This window comes from Mus musculus, chromosome 11 (genome assembly GCF_000001635.26).
Source record: "Mus musculus strain C57BL/6J chromosome 11, GRCm38.p6 C57BL/6J".
NCBI classification, from domain to species: Eukaryota; Metazoa; Chordata; class Mammalia; order Rodentia; family Muridae; genus Mus; species Mus musculus.
Genome location: NC_000077.6, coordinates 96,362,470 through 96,376,620, shown reverse-complemented (window position 1 = coordinate 96,376,620; position 14,151 = coordinate 96,362,470). Strand labels below are relative to the sequence as shown.

General features: G+C 47.9%; 1 protein-coding gene across 2 annotated transcripts, besides 1 other annotated feature; it reads right to left on the bottom strand.

The window, feature by feature from the left end:
- Positions 7,167-8,045: an origin of replication, noted in NCBI's record as "peak of nascent strand synthesis determined by PCR of lambda exonuclease-treated nascent DNA". NCBI's record gives the evidence for it as "EXISTENCE:nuclease protection assay evidence [ECO:0001106][PMID:16845368]".
- Positions 8,367-10,875, bottom strand: Hoxb1 (homeobox B1). 2 transcript variants are annotated; one of them, XM_006532280.1, is made up of 2 exons: positions 10,131-10,875; positions 8,367-9,810 (listed from the first exon to the last, which is right to left on the bottom strand). In XM_006532280.1, the coding sequence occupies exons 1-2, from the start codon at positions 10,792-10,794 to the stop codon at positions 9,482-9,484; spliced, it is 993 nt and encodes a 330-aa protein (XP_006532343.1). In that variant the 5' UTR covers positions 10,795-10,875; the 3' UTR covers positions 8,367-9,481. The 2 variants fall into 2 exon arrangements, with proteins under 2 accessions (XP_006532343.1, NP_032292.3); NM_008266.5 differs by having other exon boundaries at positions 8,368-9,810; positions 10,230-10,863.
- Between the last annotated feature and the right edge of the window lie 3,276 nt (positions 10,876-14,151).

Here is a 14,151-nt window from a genome sequence, read left to right as displayed (position 1 = left end):
CCCACCTCTGCTTTGGAGGCAGGGTCTCACTGTGCAGCTCTGGCTGTCCTAGATCTTACTCTATAGACCAGGCTGGCCTGGAACTTGTGATCTGCCTTCCTCCACCCCCTGAGTGCTGGGATTCCAGGCTACTCCTTGTGTTTGTGGTGTTGAGGATTAAATCCGAAGCCTCATGCATACCAGATAAGCTCTCTGCTAACTGGGTTGTACCCCCCCCCCCCCGTTCCACACTAGAAACTCTTAAAGCTTTTTTACAGGTTTATTTTAATTGTATGTGTCTAGGTAGGTTTTTTTTTTCCTCTATGTATTTCTACCACAGGACTGCCTGCAGAGTCCGATGACCATGTTGGGTTCCTTGGAACTGGAGTTAGAGGTTTGTGAGCTGCCACTTGGGTGCTGAAAATTGAGTTCAAGTCCTCTGCAAGGACAATAGTAGTACTATTAACAACCGAGCAGTCTCTCTAGCCCTGGAATCCTTAAATTCTTTGACATAGGTTAGGATATTGAAAACCTCAAAGTTAGAGTTCATATTAGACACTACTAAACGTGTGAGCTTCCCTTTCCTTTTTGTGTGGGTACCTTTGTTCTTTATGGTTAAGTTCAAGAGATACAGTCAAGCTGGGTTTTTTTGTTTTGTTTTGTTTTTGTTTTTTTCCTACTCAAGCAGGAGGAGTCCTTTAAGTATTACCGAACAGTGGGTCCAAAACGCTCCAGTCAAAATCAAGGGAGTGGCAGCTAGCTAGAGCTTTCCTGTGCTGGAAGAAATGTGCAGACAAATGTTCCTTTCTCTTAATTTTTGCTTCCCCTCAAGTATTGAATCACACAGAAATTTTCTTTTTAAAATTTTATCTATTATTTCTATGTGCACTGGTCTTTTGTCTGCATGTGTGGAGGTGTCTGTCAGATCCCCTGCAGCAGTTTTTTTAATTTGTTTGTTTTGTTTTGTTTGTTTGTTTGTTTGTTTTTTGTTTTTCAAGACAGGGTTTCTCTGTATAGCCCTGGCTGTCCTAGAACTCACTTTGTAAACCAGGCTGGCCTCGAACTCAGAAATCTGCCTGTATCTGCCTCCCGAGTGCTGGGATTTAAGGCATGTACCACCACGCCTGGCACCCTGCAACAGTTTTTGAGCTGCCATGTGGGTCCTGGGAATCGAACTCTTGTCCTCTAGAAGAGCACCCAGCGCTCTAAACCTCTCTCCAATCCCCAAGGGAAAGTATCTTAATTCCCCTTTGAGAATATTACAAAAATAGATTAGGATAAAGGATTTTTTTTTTTAAGGAAAGGCTCACTACCATGCCTAGAACTATTGTTTCCATTTATACTTGTCTGAAGTTTCATTTTAGATAACACAGTCAGAATACTCTCCAAAGGGCGGGAGAGACCAGTCAACAGGCATAATACTGGTCTTCTAACCTGCTTTCTTTGAGGTTGTGGAAGGCTTATCTGCAAAGCCGTGTACAAGGTCGGTTTGTTATCAGATAGGTAACCACTGGCTGGTGAGGAAGGTTGACCTGCCAGTGCCAAAGTGTCAAGGTGCGGATTTCAATGGGTTTTCAATTAGTTTTGAAGTGTTCCCTCAGTAGGTGGGATCCTACAGACTCAAATCCCTTTCAAAGTCACTTCGGCTTTTCTCCACTTCCAAAGGATCCAAATCCCTGAATTTAAATGTTCTGAATAGAGACCCTGTGTTAGATCCTGGCTTTTACTGCTCCACCCACCCCACTCCCATCACCCCCATGGCCTTCTAGTTTCCTCTGACTCTTTCTAGTCACCGTCCGAAACCTGGGGAGGATCTCTGATGCCTGCCACGCGCCAGTGTGGAGATCAAAATATTGGTTATGACAAAGACTGAGTGTAAATAAGAGCACCAAGAAATGGCGGAGGGAAGAAGGAGCCAGCAAAGGCTATGAACGAGATCCTTGCCCTCTGTCAGTCCATGTTTCCGAGAACATAGACCCAAAGCACATTGCCTTTTCAGGTTCCTCATCTCAAAAACCAAGCTGGCAGAAGCATCCGGCTGGTTTCAAAATGGGAAGCGGGAGAACTCTTGACAAAATTATTCAACCCGTCCCTGAGTTCTCAAACCTTGCTCCATTCTCCTTAGGGAATCCTCGACCTGGAGCAGGGATAAGTAGCCTTTGTTCTTGGTGGTTTTCCTCCCCCACCCCCGACCTCCGACTTCAGCTTCTAAAGCCCATTTCTGTGGCATCAGGATCTTCGTGTGTAAATCCACGGCAGGAGGAAGCGAGAAGAAGCCAGCAGATCCCAGAAGTTTCCAACCATGGAAACTGGCCTCTCTCACCAGACCTGGAGCCGGCTCTCTTTTTCCTTGAAATCCATTATGCATTGAGTTTAATGCTTCTAGGAAACGTCCCCTGTCTGTTACCCAACAAATGATTCTCTTTAATGGCACTGGAACGGAAAAGGAAACCCCGCATATTTTTTTAGAGAAGAATGAAAGAGTTAAGTCTTGGAGATGTTGGGATATGGAAAAGAAGTGGAGGGCGTGTCTGGGTCAGGTGCATCTTTCTTGAGTCTCCCTGCTGGGCAGACTTTCTATTTTTTTTTTTTTTAATCATTGAAAACTTCCTGTGGATCCTCAGAACCTTTCCATTTCCAAAGTTGGATCTCTTCTTGAGTTGATGCTTGCTAAAGCCAAGGAAATCCTAAACAAACAGTAAGATAGGAATAGAAGAGCTCTCAAGTGCACGTCCATATCTGACCCTACTCTCATCAGCTTTCCCATTGCAACGTTGATGCTGGCAGTGCTATTAGACCAGCCAAACATCTGAAGCAAACATTATTTCAAGAACCATTAGGGATGTCTATCTGCTAGAGGGGAAGATTTTGCTTTTGTATTTGTTTATTCCGCAGCCGTTTGCTGAGCATATGTCACAGGTATTGTTCTGAGGACCAGAATTGGAACAATGAGTAAAACAGACAAAACTCTCCACTCGTCTGGCACATGCCCCGCAATCCCAGCACCCAGGTGGCTGAGGCAGAAGGTTGTGAGCTGGTAGCTAGCCTGAATGGCAGAGCAAGACCTCAGAGAAACCAAGGGCTGGAAGTGCAGCTCAGTTGGTAGAGTTTGCCTGGCATGTATGTGAGTGTCAGAGCCTGTGTACAATCCCTCATACCAAATCCACATGGAAATATTTGCCTTTTTAGGATTCTAGAATATAAATTCTAGAATATTAAGAGATAAGAAATAAGCTTTCGGGCTGGTAAGATGGCTCAGTGGGTAAGAGCACCCGACTGCTCTTCCGAAGGTCCCGAGTTCAAATCCCAGCAACCACATGGTGGCTCACAATCATCTCTAATGAGATCTGACTCCTTCTTCTGGAGTGTCTGAAGACAGCTACAGTGTACTTACATATAATAAATAAATAAATCTTTAAAAAAAAAGAAAAGAAATAAGCTTTTATGTGTGCTTCAAGACACAGGTCATTTCTTTCCTTGTATTAATGTTTTTTGTGTTTTTGGAAGAGTCTGATCTGTCACAGTTTACTAAGTTTCTCTACTAGATGGCATGGTTTATAATAGTAATAACAAAAAACACAGCCCTTTGCAGTCCCAGATCAGCTCCTCAACCCAGCCAAGGAGCTCCATATTAGCCCAGGTCCATGTGCCCTTTCCTCCCAAAGAGTGCATCCTTTTCTCCAAGAAACCCAAGCTGCTGGTCCAGCGAGAGAGAGACCAGGGCATGACCCCAAGACCACAGCCCTTCCTGCCCCCTACCTGCCCCTCCTGCCCTTCTGGCTTCAGCAATCCCCTGGACAGACAGTTCTCCGGAGCTGGGGAGTTGGGGGCTGCAAGCCATTTCAGAGCTGAACTCTCTATGAACCAGGAAGGAAAGGGGGTGGGGGCAACCGAGGAAAACCAGCAAGGGCTAGCTGGAGAGGCCAGTCTTCTGAGCAGCTCTCCTGGTTGAGTAAATACTGAGCTGCCTCATCTCCAAGGTGGGGGTTGAAATGGAGCTGTCAAGCCAGAGTAAACTGAAGGGAGCTGTCTGGCCTCTCAGGAGCAGAGGGCACTTGAAAGCATGCGCTGGGCTGCCTCCCTTCTCAACTCCCCTCCAGGCAGAAAAGGCTGCAGGGCAGGACATTGAACAATCCAGACCCAGGCAAGCCATCGCAAGTGCTTAAAGGAGGAAATACAGAAAATGATTTTAATTAGCTCTAACTAAGCTAATAGTATTGATTCAACAGGATGCCTTCCTATCCAAATTATCCCTCTCTTTACACCTCCACCCCCAAGGCCCCAGTCTTTCTTATATCCATCTCTTCTAGCCTGGGAGAAAAAAAAATAATTGGTTAAGGGGCAAAGGAGTAATTCCACTTAAATTAAATACTAGAAAAGTAGGCCCAGAGAAATTTGGTGACTTTTCCAAAGTTACAGATGAGGTCCTCTGTAATGTAAACACAGGTCTCCTCTGAAATTCCTTCTTTTTCAGATCTGATCCATTTCTTTCTCAACCAAGACAAGGACAGCAAATGAAGACCTGAGGCCTTTAAGCCAAATGAGCAAATGAGGCCTTTAAGCCAAAGTCTGTAGCTGTTTGACCCTTTCCAGGTTTCTAGGAATTAAAGATTCTCCCTCTCCTGTTGTGTTCCAGACATATCCGTTAGATAACCATTTCCTTGGAGCCAGAATTAAGTCACCAGGGGGTAAGTTAAGCCAACTGCAGGGAGCCCCAGACGCATGAACTACAGGGAGAAAGTGCTCCCAGGGCTATGCAATGAAGCTGTCCTCTCAAGAGCATCTCTCCTTCCGATGTGACATCTACTATAGAGCAGTATTCTGTGGGACTCCTCTGTGTCCTTTCATTCATAATTATTTTATACCCTAGCAACAAGTCTTGTAGCTTGAGTGCCAAATGTGTAAGGGATGAAGGCTAAAGGATGTCTGCTTCTATTATGCCACGACTATAAATAACTCGGTAGGAGACTAATAGAAAATGTATTTCTGCAGCCACATAAAATAAGGAATCTTTCTGCACACTTAACTATGTGCCAGACAGCATCCTCCCTCTCTCTCTCTCTCTCTCTCTCTCTCTCTCTCTCTCTCTCTCTCTCTCTCACACACACACACACACACACACACACACACACACACACACACACACATTATATCTGAAGGTCTAGGGAAACCAACTGGCATGAGCTCACTCAGCCAGGAGAATGGGGACCACACTGAAAACTAGGTTGTAGTTCAGGATGTTTGCCCCTCTCCACCACTCTAATCAAGAATTTAAAGCATCTGTCTTCAAAACAAAACACAAGATGGTTAAAGACTTTCTGTCCATCTTCTCCTAATGCAGGCGGGGCCGGGGGGTGGGGGGAGCTGATGTACCTCCTTGATAGGTAGTCAGGATGAAACAAGAAAAAGGAAGAAAAGAAGGAAGAGAAATCTCAGCCAGATGACCTCAGGTGCTCTCAACCACTAATCAGGGAACCTCTTCTACCTGTGGTTAGCCCTGCACACCTGCCAGGGATCAAATAAGACTCGGTGTGGGTGGTGACATGTTCAGGATACTCCCTGCAGTACCAGGTCCATGGAAAGGGAAGCAAACGTACCCCTTTATATAATATTAGCGGTTCTAACACATTTATGAAACATTTTACATGTGTTAACTTAATTTAGTCGCGTCATCAGTCCTATGAGGCTAGAGCTGCCCTTATCCCCAGTTTGTAGACAATGAGACTGGATACAAGAAATAGGTCCATTGCCCAAAACCACGTGCTAGCAAGAAACAGGGTTTAGACTTCCCAATCGGTAACCTGGATATTTTCCCAACGCTGCAGGGTCCTCCTCTCTAGACCATTCTGACCTTCATCATCTTTTAACTTCTCTACCAGCTCCCTCTGCTCTGTCGTGACTGTGGCCACACACCCAAGGAGCAACCACAGCAGAGAAATCCTGGGGTTCCCAGTTTAAAAAGAGGTGGAGGGTTTTCAAAAATCTTTCTCTTTTACCCAAGAGATCAAAGGACCTCACATGGAGAGAGCAAATGTTGAGGGAAAGGGCAAAATAAAAAGAGGAAAAGTTCACACTTGGGCTGAGAACAGATGGTGCCGAGTAGGGTGGGGTGGGGGATCCCCCCCCTTCGCTGCCCACAAGCCTGGTAGCCAGAGATCAGAGGGTCCTCAGAAGCAGTAACAAACTTTCAGGCAGCCCTAAGAATTCTCCCTCCCATGAGTACCCAAGATTATACAGAGAGGGGTTCATTTGGAAAACTGGGTATTTTCTTTTTTTTCATTCTGGTAAGGGAAGTTGTGGGAGTACATAGATGGTTTTCCATGCGTACACACAGGGTGGGGAGTGGGAGAGGTGCCTGAGAGGTGTGGAGGAGTCTATGACCGAAGCATTCGGGTATCAATTTTGGAGAGTTGGACAATACAGACTGCTGATTTGAGTCAAATGGAACAAGATGCATTTTTTTTTTTTTTTTGGCTTGCCTGTTTACCAGACTCTCTTTTGGCATTTGTGAGAGAGGACTAGAGCATGATGTTTTGTTTTCTCCAAATAAACACCTTCCTCTAAACCCAATCCAGGGCCTTGGGTTGGAAGTGGGATTCAAGTAGGAGAATGCAATGGAGTCTGGATCTTTGTATCTAAGGAGATGGAAGGCTCTTGACCCACTGGGGATTATTTTGAGTCTGTCTCTTGTTAATGAAGAATTGATCTTACACACACACACACACACACACACACACACACACACACACACACACCTCTTCCCTGGAGGAATCTGATGGTTCCTTCTGCTATGACCAAGAATCAAAGGCTCCAGCTTCAGCTTTTACCCAGGCCCTTCTATCACACTTCCCCCAGGGCCTGTCATCCCAAGCCTGAGACCCAGCTCCACCATCCTCTGCAGCCTTGCCCTAACCACTGTCCCGCCCTCTTTCTGCTCACTTGTCCATAGGGGCTAACAGTTGGAGGTTCCATAAGTCCCCAAGCCAGAGGCTCTGACTGGTTGGTATTAAATGGCTTCAACCAGGGGAAATTTGTTTCAGAGATGCTTGCTCTGTCCTCTCCTGTCAAGGTGACCCCTTTGGAGAAGCCAAGCTTGATGGCAATTTCAATTAAATGAAGAAAAGCAGTGAATAGATTTTTCCCCCCTTTTAAGACAGGGCAAGAAAGCAACCTCTGGGAAAGCTAGCCTTCCTCTTGAACGCATCTTTCTCTTTCTCTCCAGCTGAGCTGTGCAATTATTGCGAATGTTGCCTCTTGCCTAATGGCACCAGTTTCACAAGGAAACAAACGCTTAGCAATGCTTACAAGAGCCCCAGTCCTTTTCGCTGCCTGGCTTCCTTTCACAGGTCACAAAGTAAACAAGTAAACGAAGTGGGGGGGGGGGGTAGGGTCAGATAAGACCTGTCTTCCTCATCGCTGCACCCCAGGGGTATGGTCCTGGCCCTGGCGCTTAGGGGAATCTCTGAGTCACCAGAATCAATAGACCAGGCCTGGAGCCTGAAGCCCCCTTGTCATTTTGATGGTACTCTGGAGCCTGGAGAGAGGAGCAGTTTGCCACCTCTGAAGAGCTTCCAGAGGCTGGGCCCCCTGCCTCTGTGGACTAAAGGTTTGCTAGTGGTACTGGTGGGGAGACAATAGTTGCCCCCTGGGTGCTCAACAGGCTTGTTTGGAAAGCCCAGAGGCGCTTAGAGGTAAAAAGGTCAGCCCAGAATCGTGGTGTACCTCGCTTAACTCTGTCCACCCCCAGGACCCACTGTCCACCAAATCGCCGGCACCTCCCCCATCCACCTCCAGGCACCTCCTTACCCACATCCCCCACACATCCCTTCAAAGGCCACTTCCTCTCAATGCTCCCAGCACCTTCAGCCCCAGCCAAATCACCTGCTGGTGGATTGCAGTTGACTCAATCTGATATCCCTGGATGGAAGGGCTGGAGTTGAGGCTTAATTTGTGTGCTAGTGAGGAATTTGCCAACAACCCATCTTCTGACTCTCTGATTAAGAATGGGGGCACCTTCCTGACACCCCACAGCCCCAAACCTGATCTCTTTACAGTTTCCAGGGCAATGGGGGAGATAGAGGAAAAGGAAACAGAGCCCCCTCTGCCAACTGCCCCCCCCCATAATCCTCTTCACAGACATCAAACAGATATTTGTTTTCCTCTCTTCCCACCCCTTTCTCAGAACTTTCTGATTCCCCCATCTTCTATCATGTGTTTCTGGGTTCTCTGGAAAGACCAGTGGACTACTGGGTATCTGGGGATCCTCTTCTGCCTTAGCTGGGACCCGAACAACACTCATTATCTCAGCCTTTCCAACCCAGTCAATGGCCTGGTAGAGTTCATAGCTCCTCCTCCACCCCAAGATGGGAGAAGCAAAAGCAGAAAGAGAGGGAGAAAAACAGACTTTATTGCAATGAGGTAGTTGCAGATACAAAGAGAACCTGGCTTGCTTGGAGCTTGGTTTTCTAGAAACTCAAGTGGCCTCTCTGCTGTCTCCGGGGTTTGGAGAAATGTCTGAAGAGACTGGAAACTCTGTCACCATTCCTGGGCCTCCCCAGACTGCCCCAGGGGTAGGGTGGTTTTATGGAAAGGAGAATGGGCTGGGGAGGGAGGTTTGGGGGGTGGGCTTTTCCGGAGGTAATAAATAGGGAGTTGGGAGGGGGTATTCGCCCCTTCTTGGTTGAGGCTTGCTTGAGGCAGTCCTTGCAATGATGCTCTGGAAATCTCCATAGTGCCAAGTTCCAAAACACTTTGGTGATTTTGTGATGCCAGTGGGAAGGGGAGAGTCTCGTAAGCCAGCCTCTGAGGGCTGCATTAGTGCAAAAGACATGTGCCAGGAAAAGGGTTGTGGGATTACTTGGGAGTAAGGTTGTTTTTTTTTTTTGTTTTTGTTTTTGTGGGGTTTTTTTTGTTTTTTTTTGTTTTGTTTTGTTTTTTTTTGTTTTTTTTGTTTTTTTTTTTTTTTGGTATGTCACAAGGCAGTCGGTGCTATTGTAAGGTCTGCTATTGTAAGGTCTGCGGTGAGTTGGCTGGATTAAGATTAAGGGTTGGTGGCGATTGGGCTCACACTCAAACGCATCCTCCCCCAGAAAAACCCCAAGGACTCCCAGCCTAGACATCCCAGACCTAGAAAGAAGAGTTGGGCTAAGAATTCGAAAGAAGAACTCTCTAAGCTCAAAGGCACTGAACTGAGTTGGAAGGGAAAGGAGAAGCCCGAAAGGATGGGCTGACTCCAGATCAAAGCCAAAAGGCCTTCCTTCGACCTCTGATGAGTTGAGTGTTCCCCAGGTCCCAAGACCTGTAGGATCCCCAGCCATCAATCATCCCTCCACCCCTAGATCTGAGAGAGAGAAAAATACATTTCCCAACTCCTGCCCAGTTTCCTGGGCAGCTCTAAACTGGTGCCTCGGCCTTGAGGAGGGTCACCAAGGCTGTGAAGTTTGGGAAAGTCTTCGAGAGAACTGGTCAAGCGTTGGAAGCCCAGTTACTTAGGAAGTTCAATTCAAGAGGTGATGGAACTGGGCGAGGCTTCTGGGGAGGTGCACGCGGACTGGTCAGAGGCATCTCCAGCGGCTTCCTTTGGGCAACCTGGGGGGCCTGCAGGCATCCTGCCCCCCTCTCGCTCGCGTTTCTTCTGCTTCATGCGCCGGTTCTGGAACCAGATCTTCACCTGCGTTTCATTGAGCTCCAGGGTGGCGGCGATCTCCACCCTCCGGGCACGGCTCAGGTATTTGTTGAAATGAAATTCCTTCTCCAGCTCCGTCAGCTGGCGCGTGGTGAAGTTTGTGCGGAGACCGCCGGGAGCGCCCAGTCCCAGCTCGGACACCTTCGCTAGGGGCGGGGCAGGGAGAAAAGCCACGTCAGTTCTCTCACCTCTTTCTCCCTCCCGTCCACTCCTCCTAGTTCAGGCTTGGTCCTCATTCATCATCTACCCAATGCAGATCCTATGTGGCATCACACACCCCCTCCATTAGTAATTACAAAATCTAGAACCAGCCTTCCGCCCATACTCACCTTCAGACAAGAAACGTGAAATACTGGTTCCAAACTGGGCGCACAGACAAGACTGCGGAGACCTCCTTCGGGAGGAGGTAGCCCCGAACTTAGCCCGTGGGAAAATATCTGCTGACTTGAACCCGGAAAGTACTTACCTGCCAGTAAAAGCAGCTGAAGGAATGAATGAAGCCCTGGCTCAGGCCCCTCTGTGTATGCCCGAGCCAAGGAGAGGAAGTGGCTCCTCTGAGCCCTACCTGTCTTAGGTGGGTTTCTCTTGACCTTCATCCAGTCGAAGGTCCGGGGAGTGAGAGTGCTGGGTTCTGACGAGCAAGGCGATTCCTTGTCCTCAGAGAGGAGGTCGTAGGCTGATGCAAAGGTTGCGGTCTGCTCAGTTCCGTATGGGGGCTGCGGCGGAGGATATGGCCCTGAGCCGACTCCACCCGCTCCATAGCTGTCGGGCAACCCCCCTAGCTGGGCTCCGTAGCTCGACGGATGAAAATAGCTTCCATCTCCTTCCGACTGACCCACAGAATAATACTGAGAAGGCCCATAGCTGGGGTTGCAGGCGGCTGGGGCGTACCCCGAGGGAGCGGGGCTGGGAAAGGACACCCCCAGGGATGACGGCGGCTGCTGGACAGGATACCCCGAGTTTTGTTGGAGCGCTGAGCTAGGCAGCCCTCCACCATAGCGGCTCTCCCCTGCGTAGCTGTCAACGGCCGGAGCTGAGCAGGGGGGAAAAGAGGTTGGGGCGCTGTAGGCGCTGGGTCCCCGGTTACAAAGTGGGTACTCTAAAAAGGAACTCATCCTATTATAGTCCATGTAGAGGCCGAAGGAGGGTCGGGCCGTTTGGGGGAGACACCCTCTTGCCCTACAACCTTTCGGCAGTATGTCACAGAGCTGAAGCTTGAGCCCATGGCCCGGGCCAGCTTGGCCCCGCCAGCGATCCCCTAGGAAGGGGCTAGGGAGTGGGGGTGGGGGGGCACATGTGATCTCTCCCAGGCCAATGGGCTAAGCGGGCCAGAGTTTGGCAGTCCCAGCGCCCATCCATCACCCCCCAATCATTAGCATGACAAAGACACTTCAATCACTCTGAGCCCATCCATCTGAGAGCGACATGGAAGCGTCAAAAACATCTTTCTTCAAAGACTTTTTGGAAAGAAGGGACCAGAGGGAGGGGGGGGAGAAGTTGGAAGAATATTCAAGACTTTTACTCCCCTCCCAACCCCCCAAGGCCTTCAATAGGTTCTTGGATTATTAGATTTGGCCAAATTCAACCCAGCTGCCCCTCACTCTCTTCTCCCCTCAAAGAAGCCTACCCCCACCCCAAGGCTGTAGGGCTAGAGACTGGAGAGCCAGACTCCTTACTTATCCCAGAACCCCCATTCCATGTTTCTTTCTCCCAGTTTGTCTTGGGATGGTGTTCTAGGACAGCCTGGTTAGGTCTGTTATCTTGGGACAAAAGGATGACTAGGAAGGGAGAGGGAGACTGTAAAAACACCTCAGGGTGTGAGCCAGGGGTCTAAAATCCAGAAGAATTCATGACAAATCAAGAGGAGGGAAAACGATGGCATTTCAAGGGAACAGGAGAAGGGAAATGGAAAGGTGGAGGGAAGATGAGGGACGCCTCTCTCCATCTCTCTGCATAAACGCTCTCTCCTCATTCGCGAGGCCATTTCTCTCCCTCAGCCTCTCTTTATATTCCCTCTGTCTCCATTCATCTCTGTGTTCGTCCATCTCTCTCCATATTTATATTCGCTCCCTACCTATCCATCAACTCATCTCTCTAGATGTATTTATCCTTTCTCTAGCCATCCGTAGCTGTAGCTGGCTCACTCACTCAGACTTAAATAACTCCCTATATCTCTCCAGAGAGCAGCAATGAAGAGAGCCAGGTGATATTTACAGATGGGTGAGAAGGAAGCGAATTTTTATTCTCTTTTCAAAAGTGTTCAAAACTAGTAAAGATCCTCTGCACTTCTCTGGTCTCCTCCCTGACACCCCTCCATTATCTTTAGTTTCCCTAAAAGTTTCTTTTTTTAAGTTCCAAGCCTCAAATACATAAATCCAAGGCTAGTTAAGTCTCAAAGACTATCCAAAATTTCCATGCATGTTCTAGAATAGATAAAGGGAGTTTAGTTTGCTCAGAGAATGGGAGAATTGGTGTAGAGCTTCTAAACTAAGGCTTAGAAATGGATCTCTCTCTCTCTCTCTCTTCCTTCCTTTCTCTCTCTCTCTCTCTCTCTCTCTCTCTCTCTCCCACTCTCTCTCTCTCTCTCTCTCTTTCTTTCTTTCTTCCTTTCTCTTGGGTTAAGATCAAGGGAGGGAAAACAGGAAGAGCCTTGCTCACTCTCTGAAATGCAGCAGGCAGTTTGGAATTAGAAGAGATGCTCTTGGGTAGTAGAGCTCATTGATGTCTCCTCCTCCAGACTCTGAAGACAAGAATCCAACACCCACTCTCATTTGTAACTTGTCAGGGTGTCTGCCTGGCCACAGGCCTGGGGCCTGAGCTAGGGCAAGTCCAGGAGGGCAAGAGTTCAGGGAGGGATCTCCGTAAACAGTGGCACTCTGCGGAGGAAGCCAAAGCAGGTGGGACGGGTCTGGGGTAACCCTTGAAACTTCTCAGGTTTCCTTACCCTAAAAAAAAAAAAAAAAAAAAAAAGCCAGGCTTGCATGCATTCCACTCCCTTCAAGGGCCCAAAGTTGTCTCTATCTCCCCGGCCTCTTCACCTTGCTGGCTCCCCTCCCCCCTCTCCCCACCCACATCCTTGTCTGGCTCTCTAGTTGCCCCTCCTCTTTCCATGCGGCATCCTCAGAGGCACTGCCTTCCTTTTCTCCAGCAGCAGCTGTGAGCCTTGCTACCCCATCCTCCTCCTCCTTCACACCTCTGTTTTAGATCCAGGCACCTAGAAAATTCTTCCTCAAGAGATGCAAAGGGAGGGTAGGGAGAAAGTAGAGCATGTTCAATAGCCAAAGAGATGGATGTGTGCAGACAAAGGGAAGGAGACTGGAGACGGAAAGGGTGGCCTGCAGAGGACTGAAGTTTGAAAACTGATTGTGAGATGGGAGGAGACAGGTTGCACTTTCTCCCAAACATTTCCTCTAGTTTTAAAATGTTCTCCTCCGAGGATGGACCCTTGAGTCTAGGGACTAGTCATTGTCTCCTCGACCTGAGCTAGGCCTACGTGTGACACTGTCTTGTTACACCCCCTACCTTTCCCTCATCCCAGAGAGAACTTCCTCAGCCCATCCCTTAACCTAATTTAGGAGCCAATTTGGGATGTAAAGGAAGAAGTCAACTCCAAAGGTGTTTAATAAACTGCCATGTGTCTGTAGGAGTTGTGAAGGTACATTTTCCCTCCTAATAGTTGAACTCAGTGTCACCTACAGTCAGTTATTAATGACAGGAGGAAAAAAAAAAAAAAAAGGCTGGGCCAAAGGTTCTTCATGTCACAGTCAATGTCTGTGTTTGTTTGATGCCTAAGCTGAGGCTCAGGCTAGACCTCAGTTCTCTAGATGTGTTTGATACGCTGTCTAGTTCAGCCTTGGTGTTCTTCTTTCTGGTTAACAAGTACATTCAAACTTTTCAAATTAACAAGCATGGTGGTGCAGGCCTTTACTCCCAGCACTTGGAGACAGAGGCACTTGATCTCTGTGAGTTCAAAGCCAGCCTGCCCTACACAGTAAGTTCTTAGCCATCCAAGGCCATATACACAAACAGTAAGAGCTTGTCTCAAACAAAGAAACAGAAAACAAAGCCTCAACTTTCCAAAATTCCTGCTGGTTTTTGAAGTTCCCACAGAAAAGACTGGAAATCTAGCAGCTCAATCTCCCTAGTTCCCAAGTCTCCTTCATAGCTTCACTGGCTGGAGTAAGTACTGTGGAATATAAAATTTTCTTCCTTCCTTCCTTCCTTCCTTCCTTCCTTCCTTCCTGTGGAATACTGAATTTTCTTTCTTTCTTTCTTTCTTTCTTTCTTTCTTTCTTTCTTTCTTTCTTTCTTTCTTTCTCTCTCTCTCTCTCTCTCTCTCTCTTTCTTTCTTTCTTTCTTTCTTTCTCTCTGTCTCTGCCTGTCTGTCTCTGTCTCTGTCTCTGTCTGTCTGTCTGTCTGTCTCTCTCCTTCCTTCCTTCCTTCCTGTGGAATACAGAATTTTTTTCTTTCTTTCTCTCTTCCTTCCT

Bases quoted from the DNA above. Each gene is read 5' to 3' on its own strand.
- Hoxb1 (XM_006532280.1), bottom strand. From the start codon at position 10,794: ATGGACTATAATAGGATGAGTTCCTTTTTAGAGTACCCACTTTGTAAC. The intron at 9,811-10,130 runs GTAAGTACTTTC...CCCCGCCCCTAG, and splicing joins TCAGCTGCTTTTACTGGCAG to CGAAGGTGTCCGAGCTGGGA.